Source organism: Peromyscus californicus, unplaced genomic scaffold (genome assembly GCF_007827085.1).
Source record: "Peromyscus californicus insignis strain IS unplaced genomic scaffold, ASM782708v3 Scaffold_19__1_contigs__length_69161282, whole genome shotgun sequence".
Lineage (NCBI taxonomy): Eukaryota > Metazoa > Chordata > Mammalia > Rodentia > Cricetidae > Peromyscus > Peromyscus californicus.
The window spans coordinates 9,592,808-9,606,588 of NW_026294491.1; the positions used below are offsets into that span (position 1 = coordinate 9,592,808).

Here is a 13,781-nt window from a genome sequence, read left to right on the forward strand (position 1 = left end):
TCTCTCTGGGTACTGCTAGCTGTCTGAAAATCCTTGTCACCAATGCTCCTGCTGTGACAAGCCTGCTTCCCTCGTCCTTGGAGCAGGTCTGCACCTTGGCAAGGGTGGAGCAGGATGTACAGGTACTCAGGGAGAGTACCCTGACTCCTGTCTGCTCCCAGCCCTTGGGTGTAGCCACCTTCCCTAGCAGCTCCATCAGTGTGACGACACTGAATCAGGATCTACCTGTCATAATTGGTCCTGGCTGTCATCTTAACTGTGCTGAGAGGTGGCCCGGAAATGGTGAGATGCAGCTCTGAGCATGCGTGTGATGGCATTTCCAGAGAGACCTAATATGCCCTGGTGCCTCACCCAGTGTTCCTGCACAGCCTGACTGCCCACCCTGTCTGCCAGCTCTCTTCTGCACAGGGATGCTTCCCCTGACACTGAATTGTGCTTTTGTGTCAGAGTGCTAGGACAGCCCTAGGAGACCAGAACTGGGTAGAGCTGAGAAGGCCCAGCTCTGAGCAGGCTGGGGGCATGGGTGACCCTCCTGAGTCAGGAGATGCAAGTATCTGTCAGTCATAGCTCCAGATTCACTTTCCCAGTGGCCATACGCCAGCCCTGGCCTCAGCTTAGTCAGGTCCATGCTGTGGGGTCTGAGGATGTCCTCATCCCTCTGCCCGTGGACAGTGTCTGGTAGACCCTGAGAAGGCTGTGGGCTCTTATCCAAGGGTTCACGGTCAACTGAACTCACAAACTTGGAGCAGCAACATGGCTGTGACCCAGAAACACTGGGATGTGGCCTCTCAGTGACCAGGTGATGTTCATGAGATGATGGACGAGCGTGTGGCCACTTGGCAGGAGGGAAGCTCACCTAAAGTGAGACACTCGTGGCCCTGCAGACTTTTGAGACAACAGACTCCAAGGAATTGGAATGTCCCTGGGAGTTTCATGCTGGAAGAAGGAAAAAGTTGAGCCTGGTCCTAGCCAGAGGAGGAGTTTGTCTCCCAGAATACCTTGTAGGAGCCCCCAGAGCCCAAACAATGATGGTGGGCAGCCCAAACACTGCTAGCTGTGCATGTCTCCTACCCTCTACTTCAATGTTACCCTGGTGTTGAAGGGGTGGTGTTTTCACTGGACCTCTCCTGCTCTTCCCTGTGTGGCTGCACTTTAAAAACAATCCCCTTTCTCTGCTGTTCACCAATCCTTGTATTATAATTGGTACATCAAGGCCAGTGGCAAGCCTGGCATGTCAGGGCTGCAGGGCTCTGAACCAGCTGCTAGAGAGAGTCTTGGCTGAGAGCCCAGACACATGGAAAGCTGTCAAACCTGGCTGGACAGGTCTGGACAGTTCCTTCCCTGTGGCCACATGGGCATCTGGAGACGGCTCAGTGGTTAAGAGCACTGACTGCTCTTCTAGAGGACCCGGGTTCAATTCCCAGCACCCACATGGCAGCTCACAACTGTCTTGTAACTCCTCACATAGACATACATGCAGGTCATACACCAATGCAAATAAAGTAAAAATAAATGAACTATTAAAAAAAAGACTGAACTCTGGGACACCTTAGTGTCTGTGAGAAAGGGGTTCATCCCTATCTCCCCGACACCCAGCCATGGTGAAGGACAAAAGTAGCATTCACTGGGCATCAGGGACAAGTTGATAAAGGCACAAAATTGCCCAGTCCTTTGGATAGGCCAGAATAAAATAAAGCCAATCACTCGAGTGTGAGCTCACTATGAAGATGTAAGAATTGGTAGCATGGCCTCAGATGACACAGTCTTAGGGTCATGGTCTTAGAACACATGGGTCTTTTGTCACCTCAGACTCCCTTTTCCCCACAATCCAGTGACTCTGGGATATCTAATCTATAGAAAGAGATGAGGGGACAGAACACCAAGACACAGCTCGGCTGGGACCCACACTCAGCCCGTGTCAACCATGGGAGTCAAACAGCATATGTTCCACAGACAGAATCCAGGACCGAGCACCCACACTCCTGAAATGGAGGCAGGGGTGTGAAGCCATGCGTCTTGTCTGGGGACACATGCATCAGTACTTTGTGAAGACATGGAGAATGTCACCTCTTAGTGTATTTCCCAGAGAAATGGTTGGGGACCTTTCCTAAGTGTTACTGTGGAATAAATGACCCATTGGAACCCCCCCATCCCACCCCCAGCTTAGTTGGAATTCATAAATTCCACAGTTTTATAGCTCCACACCGCTTCCCTGGCACACTTCCCTACCTCAGAAAAGCTGAGGACAACTGGCAAGCGGCAGCCACCTGCCCTCAACACAGGCTTCCGGCAGTGACCCATATGCCCAGCCCTCTCTCATTCTAGCATATGGAACCACCTAGAACTCACTGCTGTGATCTTGGATTCATCCTTCCTCGGGTGCTCAGTACTCCCTGTCACCCGAGGACTACAATGTCGTAAAATGACAATGTCACTGAACAAAGCTACGTGCCAACTTCCCAAGAAGACACTGTATCATATTCTGAGTCTCCCTCCTGTGGTGGTATTGTGTTCCCCAAACTATTGTGCATCCTAATAAACTTATCTGGGGTCAGAGAAGAGAAAAGCCACTAGATACTTAGGATAGGCAGTGGTAGCACACGCCTTTAATCCTAGCATTCCAGAGGCAGAAATCCATCTGTTCAAGGATACAGCCAAGCATGGTGACTCACATCTTTAATCCAGAAAGCGAGCCTTTAATCCCAGGGAGTGATGGTAGAAAGCAGAAAGATATATAAGGCATGAGGGCCAGAAACTAGAAGCATTTGGCTGATTAAACTTTCAGGCTTCTAGCAGCAGTTCAGCTGAGACCCATTCTGGATGAGGACTCAGAGGCCTCCAGTCTGAGGAAACAAGACCAGCTGAGGATCTGGCGAGGTGAGGTAGCTGTGGCTTGTTCTGTCTCTCTGATCTTCCAGTTCATCCCAATACCTGGCTCCAGGTTTGATTTTATTAATAAGACTCTTTAAGATTGATGCTACACCCTCCCCAAAGCAGAATTTGACCAAGTGCAGGCACTGTCCTGTCCCCAACCACACTTCAACCAGCAGAGTCCTCCAAGTCCAGGCTGCAAAAGTCTTTATCAGGAACACCCTTCATGACACAGGTGACCATCTCAGGCAAGGCCATTAAGGACAGAGCCTCCTCTGGAACGCACTGCCAGACACTCACACACACAGAGCCATATTCCAGGCCATGTCCCCAGTGGTGCAAATTACCCAATCATCATAGAAAACTGTCAGGTATCGGACAAGAGAGGCGGGCCGTGTGCCAGCCAATGTGGCCCTGTGACAACAGGCCTAGCTGTGTGCACTGCATAGACACTCAGACCTGGGTCCCTTGACGTCAGGAAATAAACACCAGAGGAAGCTGTTGCTTACAGACACACTGGTCTCTGATGAGTTTCTCGCTGTTTTGGTGGTGGTGGTAGTGGTGGGGTTTTTATTTGTTTGTTTTGTTTTGTTGTTTGTTTTTTTAAGGCTTTGAGACAGGGTCTCAATAGCTAGTCCAGACTGGCCTCAACCTTGAGACCTGCCTGCCTCAGCCTCTCTGACTTCTGATGAGATCTTACAATGATTCTCCAATGACTCTTCCCTTTTCAGCTCCCCAGTAGCCATTGGTACGGGATGGTGCCTCCAGCTGGCCCTGAAGGGTATGGCCACCAGGCTGCCACCAGTGGCTGACATCTTGCACACTGGCAGAGGTGGATCTTTGAGCTACCAGGTTTGCTACCTGTATCTCTCTCCCAGAAACCAGGTCTCAGATTCCCACAGTCTCTCCACCTGGACAGAAGGTGCCAGCGAGCCTGCAGCAACCTCGCCACTCTTGGAGTTGAGCTCTCCACCTCGCCCTTGAGCTCCCAGCAAGCCCTGCTCCCCAGACCACCCAGGTCCAAAGCTGTGCTTGGTCAGGAAGAGGAACTTCCCATAATGCACACAACAGGAAGAAAGGTGCGTCTCCCTCTGGGAAAACACAGGTTGGAGGATAAAAGGCCCACAGGCCAGCACCTCACACACACTCACACTGAACACTCACTCACTCACAAACTCATCCTCCTCCAGCCAACCCCACCATGGCCGCCTCCACCATGTCTGTCTGCTCTGACGCCTGCACCAGCTCCTCCTGGCAGGTGGACGACTGCCCAGAGAGCTGCTGTGAGCCTACCTGCTGTGCCCCCAGCTGCTGCCAGTCCAGCTGCTGCCAGACCAGCTGCTGTGCCCCAGCCCCCTGCACTACTCTTATCTGCACCCCAGTGAGCTGTGTGTCCAGCCCCTGCTGCCAATCTGTCTGCTGCACACCCTCATGCTGCCAGCAGTCTAGCTGCCAGCCCTCATGCTGTCAATCTTCCTGTTGTGTGCCTGTCTGCTGCAAGCCTGTCTGCTGCACACCCATCTGCTCTGGATCCTCCTCATGCTGCCAGCAGTCTAGCTGCCAGCCCTCATGCTGTCAATCTTCCTGTTGTGTGCCTGTCTGCTGCAAGCCTGTCTGCTGCACACCCATCTGCTCTGGATCCTCCTCATGCTGCCAGCAGTCTAGCTGCCAGCCCTCATGCTGTCAATCTTCCTGCTGTGTGCCTGTCTGCTGCAAGCCTGTCTGCTGCACACCCATCTGCTCTGGATCCTCCTCATGCTGCCAGCAGTCTAGCTGCCAGCCCTCATGCTGTCAGTCTTCCTGCTGTGTGCCTGTCTGCTGCAAGCCTGTCTGCTGCACACCCATCTGCTCTGGATCCACATGCTGCCAGCAGTCTAGCTGCCAGCCCTCATGCTGTCAATCTTCCTGCTGTGTGCCTGTCTGCTGCACACCCATCTGTTCTGGATCCTCCTCATGCTGCCAGCAGTCTAGCTGCCAGCCCTCATGCTGCCAATCCTCCTGCTGTGTGCCTGTCTGCTGCAAACCTGTCTGCTGCAAGCCCTGCTCCAGCGTGTCCCTGCTCTGCCGCCCTGTGTGCAGACCTGCCTGCTGTGTGCCCACCTCCTCCTGCTGTGCCTCCTCCTGCCAGCCCAGCTGCTGCAAGCCCTGCTCCAGTGTGTCCCTGCTCTGCCACCCTGCCTGCTCCCGCCAGGCCTGCTGTGGCCTCTCCTCAGGCCAGAAGTCCAGCTGCTGAGAGCCAGGACCCACTGAGAGCAGTAGGGACTACTTCCCCAGCAGCCTGTAGTTTCCACACATGCAGGCACAGCTCAGAAGGAAGATATGTGCCATCTGAAGAGAAACCAGAGTGTAGCTCAACCACTTAGAAGGACCAGTGTGTTCCTCCTCCACCCGGCCCCAGGAGTGCTGGTCGCTCCCTTTCCCTCCCTGCCTATCTGGATGACCTGGCTTCTGTGGTCAGCTGTACCACTCTAGACCTCTGCACTTCAATAAAGTTTCCTCTGACCCACTCCATCTCTATTGTGACTGTCATCCTGGGGCCTCACTCTGGGGCCTATACCCCTTCCACCCTCCCTGTTGTGAAGCTTAGAGTCATTTCCTAGACCCACAGCTCCTGTCCCCTTGTTCCATACTCTGTACTAGGGTGGGGTTCCTCCTGCTCTAGTTCTGGACCTGTACTTTCCCATCTCTGGGGCCCAAGGAGTGACTCTGATAAACCCACTGAAAGGGCTTCATGTCGAGGGAGAGGCATGCTGTGGAGGGCAATGGAGGGTATGTCCTCATCCTGAGAGCCTAGGAGAAACTCAGCACTGTGACTTTCCAAGAATTCCAGGACTGAGGGAAGCTGCTCTGTGGATCCCACCACCTCATCTAGGTGCCAGCACAGTGCCTGTCACTAGCAAGGCAGAGTTGACCAGTATCTAACCAGAGACCAAGTACTTCAGGCCATGACCAGAGATGCTTATAAACATCATATCAGGTTTATGGTATCTGAAGAAACCCCATCACCATACAGAGGATGCTGTTCTGACATAGGAATTATACAGCAACCCCCCCCCCCCCCCGCTGTCTGTGCCACATCAGCCTGAGCTGCTAGAGTGTCCTACTCTTGTATAGCCCACAGAGACAATGGTCTGTCTGATTCCACTACAGACACATTGCTCCCAAACTCACTAATCCCAAAGGTGCTCCAGAGAGGTCACACTGTGGTACCTAGAGATCAACCCCCACTTCAAGGCAAATTGATGTCCCCAGACAGAAATGCCTTCAGGTAAGCCACTAAGACCATCCCTGACAGTGGCAGGGACATCCATTTCATCAGATGTACAAATTTCAACCCAGAACAAGGGATATGAAGAACACAGGCAATGTGACTTTTACAGCAATGATTTACAGGTGCCATTGATGTCGAAATGAGTGAAATGCCCAATAAAGGTTTTAAAAAACAGTTGTTAAAACACTCAATGAGCTGAGACCTAAGGTTATATAGATAAATTGTTAAATGAAATTAGGAAAACTATGTGGACTGTGAATGAGAAATTCAGGAAAGGGTTTTGTTGTTGTTGTGTTTTGTTTTGTTTTAATAAAAGAAACCAACCAGAAATCTTGAAAAGGAGGAGAGACATAATCCAGATAAAGAATTTAGCTGAAAGCCCCAGCAGCAGATTCAATCAAACAGAGCAAACTATGTCAGGGCTTGAAGACAGGTCTTTTGAAATATCACATTCAGACAGAAATAAGGTGGGGAGGGAATGGAGAGAGCATGGGAGATCTTTAGGACACCATCAATCATCAGTGTCACCATCACTGGCATACCTAAATGGGAAGAGAGAAAATTTCAGAGCATAAAAAAATCTACACAAAGGAACTGGAAAATTCCTTAGGAAAGATGTGGACACCCAGGGAAGGGAAGAAACTTCAAAGAACCTTAAACAGACTGATAGAAAAACCCTCACCACTGAATATTATAGTCTGGCTGTCAAACAGCAGGACAGAAAGTACTTAAAATATGCAAGAGAGAAGCACCTAGTCCCATTTGACAGCAACTCCCTCTCCCCCAGATCAGCTGCAGACTCCTGAGCAAAATTCTGCAGGCCAGAGAGTGTGGAACAGTGTGTTAAAGTCTTACAAGGAAATAACTGTCAACCAAGATTACAAGCCCAGCAAGCCTTCAGAATCAAAGAAGAAACAAAGACCTTCCCTGATAAGCAAAAATGAAGGGATTTCATTGCTAAGATACCAACCTTACAAAGAGAATCTTATACCCAGAAATGGCAGAAAGTATAAATTCCCTCAGAATAATACCAGAGAGAAATAGAAAAGGATCAAATGCTATCAATTCGGCAAACCATCAAATCACAAAGACAAATAAGAGAAGAAGAAAAGAAACAAAGACCACAAAACAGCTAGAAAAAAAGCAATGGTGCAAGCCCATACCTTCATCAATAACTCTGAATGTCAACAGTACTAATTTGTTAACTAAAAGGCAGAACAGCCGAATGGATTGAAAAACAAGATCCAATGGAATACTGCCTGCAAGAAATTCACAGCTCCAGAAAGATACATGGGCAGACAGCCTGAAGGAGGGGGATGAAAGTATCTTTTTAGGCAAATGGAACTTGAAAACCAGCAGGAGTGGCTATGCTTATCTTCAACAAAATAGAATTAATACAAGCAGAAAGGAGAGACAAACATGTAACGACACAATGACCAAGGGGTCCATTCATCAAGAAGACACTATTATTAACCTATATGCACCCAATAGTGGTTGTTCAACTTAACAAACAAGCAGCATTCAACCAAAAGTGACATAGAACCTGATAAAATGATGCTGTGCCATTCAACAGTCAACCTCAGCAGTGGGTGGAGCATGCAAAAGTCAACAAATGCCCGAGCTGATGGCATGGCAGACCAAAGGATGTGTGTGCTGACAGACATTGACTGGGCATTCCAATAGCTGCAGCATACACAGTCTTTTCTACGGGACCTTGTGCTTTCTCTAGAATAGACCATATCAGAGGCTACAAAACAAGTCCTAACAAATTACAAAACCACTGAAATCTCACCCTGGTCATAGTGATGTGCATCCGGAAGCAAGAGCAAGTCAAACTTAGACATTCTAAAGTGCAGGGAGACTGAGCTGCAGATTTTATTTTTATTTTGCTACATGGTAGCAAGTTTCCTTACAGCACTGTCATACATACTTAGCTTTGGTTGAGCCTCCTCCCTCCCTCCCCTTCCCTTGCCCACTTAAACCATTCCACCCCCAGTATTGTACACTTCCATGTTCATGTCTACATGTTCAGTTACCCCCACGCTTCTTCTGAAAGCCTTACCACCACCCCCAGGTTCCCTTCCTATTTTCTCAAGCACCATATACATTCAGCCCCACAGAAGTGCATATATATAAAAACAAAAGGCTAGAATTCATATATAAGAGAGAACATGCAGTGTTTGTCTTTCTGAACCTGTGTGGCCTCACTTAATATGATACTTTCCGGTTCCATCCATTTTCCTTCAGATTTTCATCATTTCATTTTTCTTTATGACTGAGTATAATTCTGTTATGCATATGTACTGCATTTCATTGTCTTTAGTTGATGGACACCTAGAATGAGTGTCTATTTCCTTCCTATTTTAAATAGAGCATCAATGAATGTAGCTATATCAAAACAATATGCTTCAGTTGGTGGGATGGCTCAGTGGTAAAGGTGCTTCTGTGAGGGTCCAGCAGACTGAGTTTGAGCCCCAGATCCCACAGAGTGGCAGGAGAGAACTGACTCTTAAGAATTGTCCCCTAACCTCTACATGTACACCATGATGCATACATTTTTACACACAGAGAGAAACTTTTTTTTTTTTAAGTAAGCATTCGGTTCCTGAGGAAACCAGAGGTTGTAGAAGCATAATATAGCGGACAGAAACCCCTAGGGCACAACAGAGTGAAGTTCCTATCAGGAATGCCCACATCAGAAGATAGAAAACCTAAAAATAAACAATCTAATGATGTACCCCAAGGTCTCACAAAGGCAAGAACGAAGCACATTCCAAAATGGTAGAGGGAAAGAATGCTAACCAGGATGAAAGTGAAGCCAAGTCCGGGGCACAAGGCAAAGAGTCTGTGAGACCAGACAAGCCAAAGGCAAGCCTTATCTGCAAGAGCAGGTGAGGCAGGGGAGGGGACGGGAGAGAATGAGAATTAAAAGAAACTAAGTATAAGAATTTACTGGCATCAGGGGCACGGAGGTCCTTACATTCACAGACATGCACTGGGGGAACCTGGAATGCTAAGTACACAGGATTGTTCCTTCAAGGGAAGGAATGCAAAACCTGTTTTCCACCCAGAGGGCTGGAGCAGGCATGCTCTCTAGCCTGGTGACAATCTGTGTGGCCAGAGACTTTCGGGCACCAGGCCCTTCTCTAGACCTTTCTTGTAAATTTACTTTCTCGGTCAATCTATAGAACCCATCTCTATGGAGGGTGTCACACGTACCTCACAAAGAGTTTCAAAGTCGTCACACCTGATCTGTATTTAGTTAACTTTGTTCCTCAAAGAGATTTAGGTATGATTTGCTGTGAACGTGGGATTGAGTTAATCATCACAAGAATAGTTTTCACCAGGTTATGCTGTGTTTAAATGCCTCTAAAATAAACAACTTGGGGTCAGACTTCCAAAGTTTGAACCAACACTGGCTACTAGTCATGCTGTGCCCAACTGCCTTCTTGCCTCCCGTTGCATGTCACTCTGTTGCCTGCAAAGGTCACAGAGACCCTCGCATACTGTCATGTTCAATCACAGGGCTGAGCAGACAAGAGGAAAGGTTAGAAGCAGGAAAGACAGGTGAGCTGACTACTCCATTCTGAAAAGCAGGAACCAGGATGAAGGCAACGAGATGTGCCCAGCCTCAGTGGCCTGCAGGACACAGAGGGCACAACGACCCAGCTTAATAGGACCTCTAGCAGGACAGAGAGGAGAGCGATGAAGGAGTGGAAGAACACATGAAGAAAAATTAGAGAGATTCGTAGCAGGATGGAGGTTACCCAGGCTGCAGAGGAGCAGGTTAGCATTAGACAGGGACAGGATTTTTGTTTTTATTTTTTTTTTTACACAATGAAGGGACTGTGGGGCTGGATGGTCATGAGGGCTGCACACTGTGAGTGTGTGCAGTTCCATCTAAATGTCCCCTTTACAATTCAGATGGTAAAGCTGAGGTATATTCTATTCCAATAGAAAATAGTTGAAATATTTCCAGAAATAGCTGAAAACCTTCCTGAATATAATGGGATTCCTGGAACCTCATGTCTAAGAAGTCCAATGAACTCTAGAAAGAAAGAATCCAGATGTCACCAAGGAGACACACGGATGCAGTTACCACAAGACAACTAAGGTAGTTAGAAGCTCACTTGTCCCCCGAACCCAAGACCAGGAGGCAATGGGGTGGTGTGCTTAGAGGATAGGAAGGAAACTGCCTACTCAGAAGTCGACACTCAGCAAACTGTCCTTCACATGCAGAGGAGAGCTGGTACCTGAGTCCCAAACTACTTTGGAAGCTGAAGCAGGAAGATTGCAAGTTAAGAGGAAATATCTTAAAGGGCTGAGATCCCCTGATTCCATGCTCCGACATGGAATGCTTTCAGGGTACATGCAGGAGCCTAGGCTCAACCCTCAGTTACACAAAAGAAAAAAAATAAGGAAGGGTAAATTAAGATGTCTACCTTGTTAAGAGAGGCCATGGTTCAAAAACCTGCTTACAATAGCTGTTTTTTCATTCATGACAGAGAGGGCTCACAGTGGCATTCAAAGCTACAGGAAGAAAGGAGGTCTGTCTGTAACATCTGTCTACAACATCTGGTCTCCGGACTCCATGGAGTCTGCCCCTGACACGGGGTCCTTCCTTTGTCACCAGCCATAGTCCAGGGTTCTCTTCCAGTCCATCACGCTTGCATAATCTTGCAGCCGTGACCCTGTTTCCATGTGTGATTCAGTGTTTTAGAACTCCCTTTCCTTTAGTGGGGTTAAGCCTTGGCCAGTGTGGGTCTCCATTGCCGTGGTTCCCAAGGCTGTTTTTCCCCCCGTCTGAACTCTAATCTGTGTTTCCTGTGCACTGCTGGCTCTGGGTTCCATTTGCACTTCCTTTTCCTGGTTCCTTGAGGTGTGAGTTTAGATGACTGAGTTTCCCTCTCGACTGTTTTGGCCGCATCCCAGCTTGGGTTTGCTGTGTTTTCATTTTCATCCGCCTCTCGTACCTTCCAGCTTCTCCCCTGACTCCTTCACTATTTAGGTATGTCTTCTCTTTCTACAGATCGGTGAACTCTCCAGTTCTCTTTCTGTTCTGATGTCTATTTCTTTCCGTCATGGTCAGGGATGACGCCTCCTGTGATCTCAACTATTTCAAATTCATTGACACTCATTTGGCCCGAACTGTGAGCTGACCTGCAGGATGAGGAGAAGCCATTGCCGCCTTGTGTGTTCTGTGTGACTGTGCACCTCGCTCTCCCAGCCCTGTGTGCTGTGACGCATCCCTCACCTGCTCGTCCTTTTATTTCTTCTTTTAAAAATACTACAGTAACAATGGCTTGCTGACATTGCCAGCTGTCCTCTGTTGAGTTCTTCATCTATCTTGAGGCCTATATAATGACAACCATGTGGCTAAACAGAATCACATGACTGAGCTGTTCTGCCCGGAGGTCTCTGCCAAGGAGTTGGTGAAATGTTCAAACATGAGTGCAAGAATATTCATAGCCGATCGGCTCACAGTAGCACAAAGGTAAAGACAGACCGAGAGCCCATCCATTGACAAGAGAGAAGTGAAGTGTGGTGTAGCCACATAAGAGAATATAATTCAGCCATGAAGAAAGAATGGACTCCTGACTCAGCCGTGACTGGATAAATATGGAAACGGGATGTTCAATGGCTCAAACAAGACACCAGCCAGGATACCTCCATGGCTTCTGAGGCTTTGAAGGTTTTGAAGGCAGATGACTCGGATTTTTAAAAACGTGTTTCTAGCCCTATCTTCCGCTCTGGTCCTCTTCAGTTGCCTGTCTAACGGACAGTATCTGACCTCTGACCTCCAGAGAGAGGCTGAGGGTGAGGCTGGGGAACGGTGGAGAGTGAGGTCTGAAAGGCTCCATGCAAAGCCTTTCCAAACTAGGTCAAAGGAAAGGCTGGGAGTCCTCAGCTGAGGCCAGGGGTCTCAGTGAGCTGTGGCTATCACAATACTATAACACATCTCTGGGCTCTGACGCTGAGACCTGGAACACGGGCAGTGGTGTGTAGAAGTCCATGGGACAGAGCTTGTGTGTGAAGCCGCACCATGTATATGAGCAAGGAAGTCCACACTGTGTGGTATAGAAGCCCCACTCTGCACAGCCAGGCTTTTGAATTGCTGAGTTCTGCTCCCATGTTACTATGCACACACCTCTGTCCACTGCTTTCTGGGGCACAAGAACCTGGGATACCCAGTGAGTGCCCACTGTGCCCAGGCATCTGACAATATGGAGGACATTGAGAAGCAAAGGCTACGGGTGGGATGCTCTGGCCACAGTGCTGGTCTCAGACTCAGGAGAGACAACCCTGTGATGGGCTCATCACCTCTCTCTCCCAGCCACAGGCAGGCTGGACCACCCTCTGAGGACAAGGCTGGAGGATACAATAGTCTTGGTGCTCAACGCCATCACCAGGTAGCCTGGCAGGTGGCCACAAGGTAGAGGGCACAGGGTCAGCCCAGGAAGGCCATACTTCCCTCTAAATATGCCTATTCTTAGGGCAACCAGTCCAACAAGAGTTTATGACTGAGCTCCGCAGAGCACCCTCCAGACTGAACAACAAGGAAGAGGAAGGGCCCAGAGCCTCCTACAGCAAAACACGCCTGGGGGATAAAAGCCCAGAGCCCAGAGCACCTCACACACACTCACTCAACACTCACACAGTCACTCAACACACTCCCAGCTACCAGCTCCCAGCCAACCCCGCCATGGCCGCCTCCACCATGTCTGTCTGCTCCGACGCTTGTACTAACTCCTCCTGGCAGGTGGACGACTGCCCAGAGAGCTGCTGTGAGCCTACCTGCTGTGCCCCCAGCTGCTGCCAGTCCAGCTGCTGTGTGCCCAGTTGCTGCCAGCCCAGCTGCTGTGCCCCAGCCCCCTGCATTAATCTTGTCTGTACCCCAGTGAGCTATGTGTCCAGTCCCTGCTGCCAATCTTCCTGCAGCAGCTACTGCACACCCTCATGCTGCCAACAGTCTAGCTGCCAGCCCGCTTGCTGCACCTGCTCCCCCTGCCAGCCTTCCTGCTGTGTGCCAGTTTGTTGCAAGCCTGTCTGCTATGTGCCAGTCTGCTGTGGAACTTCCTCCTCATGCTGCCAGCAGTCTAGCTGTGAGCCCTCTTGCTGCACCTGCTCTCCCTGCCAGCCATCCTGCTGTGAACCCACATGCTGTGAGCCTTTGTGTTGTGAACCTGTCTGCTCTGGATCCTCCTCATGCTGCCAGCCATCCTGCTGTGTGCCTGTCTGCTGCACACCCATCTGTTCTGGAACCTCAGGCTGCCAGCCCTCATGCTGTCAATCCTCCTGTTGTGTGCCTGTCTGCTGCAAGCCTGTCTGCTGCACACCCATCTGCTCTGGATCCTCCTCATGCTGCCAGCAGTCTAGCTGCCAGCCCTCATGCTGTCAATCCTCCTGCTGTGTGCCTGTCTGCTGCAAGCCTGTCTGCTGCAAGCCCTGCTCCAGTGTGTCCCTGCTCTGCCGCCCTGTGTGCAGACCTGCCTGCTGTGTGCCCACCTCCTCCTGCTGTGCCTCCTCCTGCCAGCCCAGCTGCTGCAAGTCCTGCTCCAGCGTGTCCATGCTCTGCCACCCAGCCTGCTCCAGACAAGTCAGCTGTAGCCTCTCTTCTGGCCAGAAGTCCAGCTGCTGA

At 49.8% G+C, this 13,781-nt stretch overlaps 2 protein-coding genes across 15 annotated transcripts; both read left to right on the forward strand.

Moving 5' to 3' along the window:
* Window positions 1-4,072: 4,072 nt before the first annotated feature.
* On the forward strand, window positions 4,073-5,104 carry LOC128114039 (keratin-associated protein 10-1-like). Of its 8 annotated transcripts, XM_052743889.1 has the most exons (4): window positions 4,073-4,570; window positions 4,640-4,783; window positions 4,921-4,923; window positions 5,015-5,104. In XM_052743889.1, the coding sequence occupies exons 1-4, from the start codon at window positions 4,073-4,075 to the stop codon at window positions 5,102-5,104; spliced, it is 735 nt and encodes a 244-aa protein (XP_052599849.1). The 8 variants fall into 8 exon arrangements, with proteins under 8 accessions (XP_052599849.1, XP_052599846.1, XP_052599844.1 ...); XM_052743886.1 differs by having other exon boundaries at window positions 4,073-4,462; window positions 4,529-4,728; window positions 4,864-5,104; XM_052743884.1 differs by having other exon boundaries at window positions 4,073-4,360; window positions 4,424-4,684; window positions 4,745-5,104.
* A 7,741-nt stretch (window positions 5,105-12,845) lies between these two features.
* Window positions 12,846-13,781, forward strand: LOC128114040 (keratin-associated protein 10-2-like). Of its 7 annotated transcripts, XM_052743896.1 has the most exons (3): window positions 12,846-12,951; window positions 13,012-13,273; window positions 13,427-13,781. In XM_052743896.1, exons 1-3 carry the CDS (start codon window positions 12,846-12,848, stop codon window positions 13,779-13,781), a joined length of 723 nt encoding a protein of 240 aa, XP_052599856.1. The 7 variants fall into 7 exon arrangements, with proteins under 7 accessions (XP_052599856.1, XP_052599853.1, XP_052599854.1 ...); XM_052743893.1 differs by having other exon boundaries at window positions 12,846-13,559; window positions 13,692-13,781; XM_052743894.1 differs by having other exon boundaries at window positions 12,846-13,242; window positions 13,411-13,781.

What these genes read in the sequence shown, in the direction of transcription:
- LOC128114039 (XM_052743884.1), top strand. Translation starts at nt 4,073, where the DNA reads ATGGCCGCCTCCACCATGTCTGTCTGCTCTGACGCCTGCACCAGCTCC. An exon ending in AATCTTCCTGTTGTGTGCCT is followed by an intron (nt 4,361 to 4,423) that starts GTCTGCTGCAAG and finishes TGCTGCCAGCAG; the next exon opens with TCTAGCTGCCAGCCCTCATG. An exon ending in AGTCTTCCTGCTGTGTGCCT is followed by an intron (nt 4,685 to 4,744) that starts GTCTGCTGCAAG and finishes TGCTGCCAGCAG; the next exon opens with TCTAGCTGCCAGCCCTCATG.
- LOC128114040 (XM_052743892.1), top strand. Translation starts at nt 12,846, where the DNA reads ATGGCCGCCTCCACCATGTCTGTCTGCTCCGACGCTTGTACTAACTCC. An exon ending in CTGCTGTGAGCCTACCTGCT is followed by an intron (nt 12,943 to 13,011) that starts GTGCCCCCAGCT and finishes GCTGTGCCCCAG; the next exon opens with CCCCCTGCATTAATCTTGTC.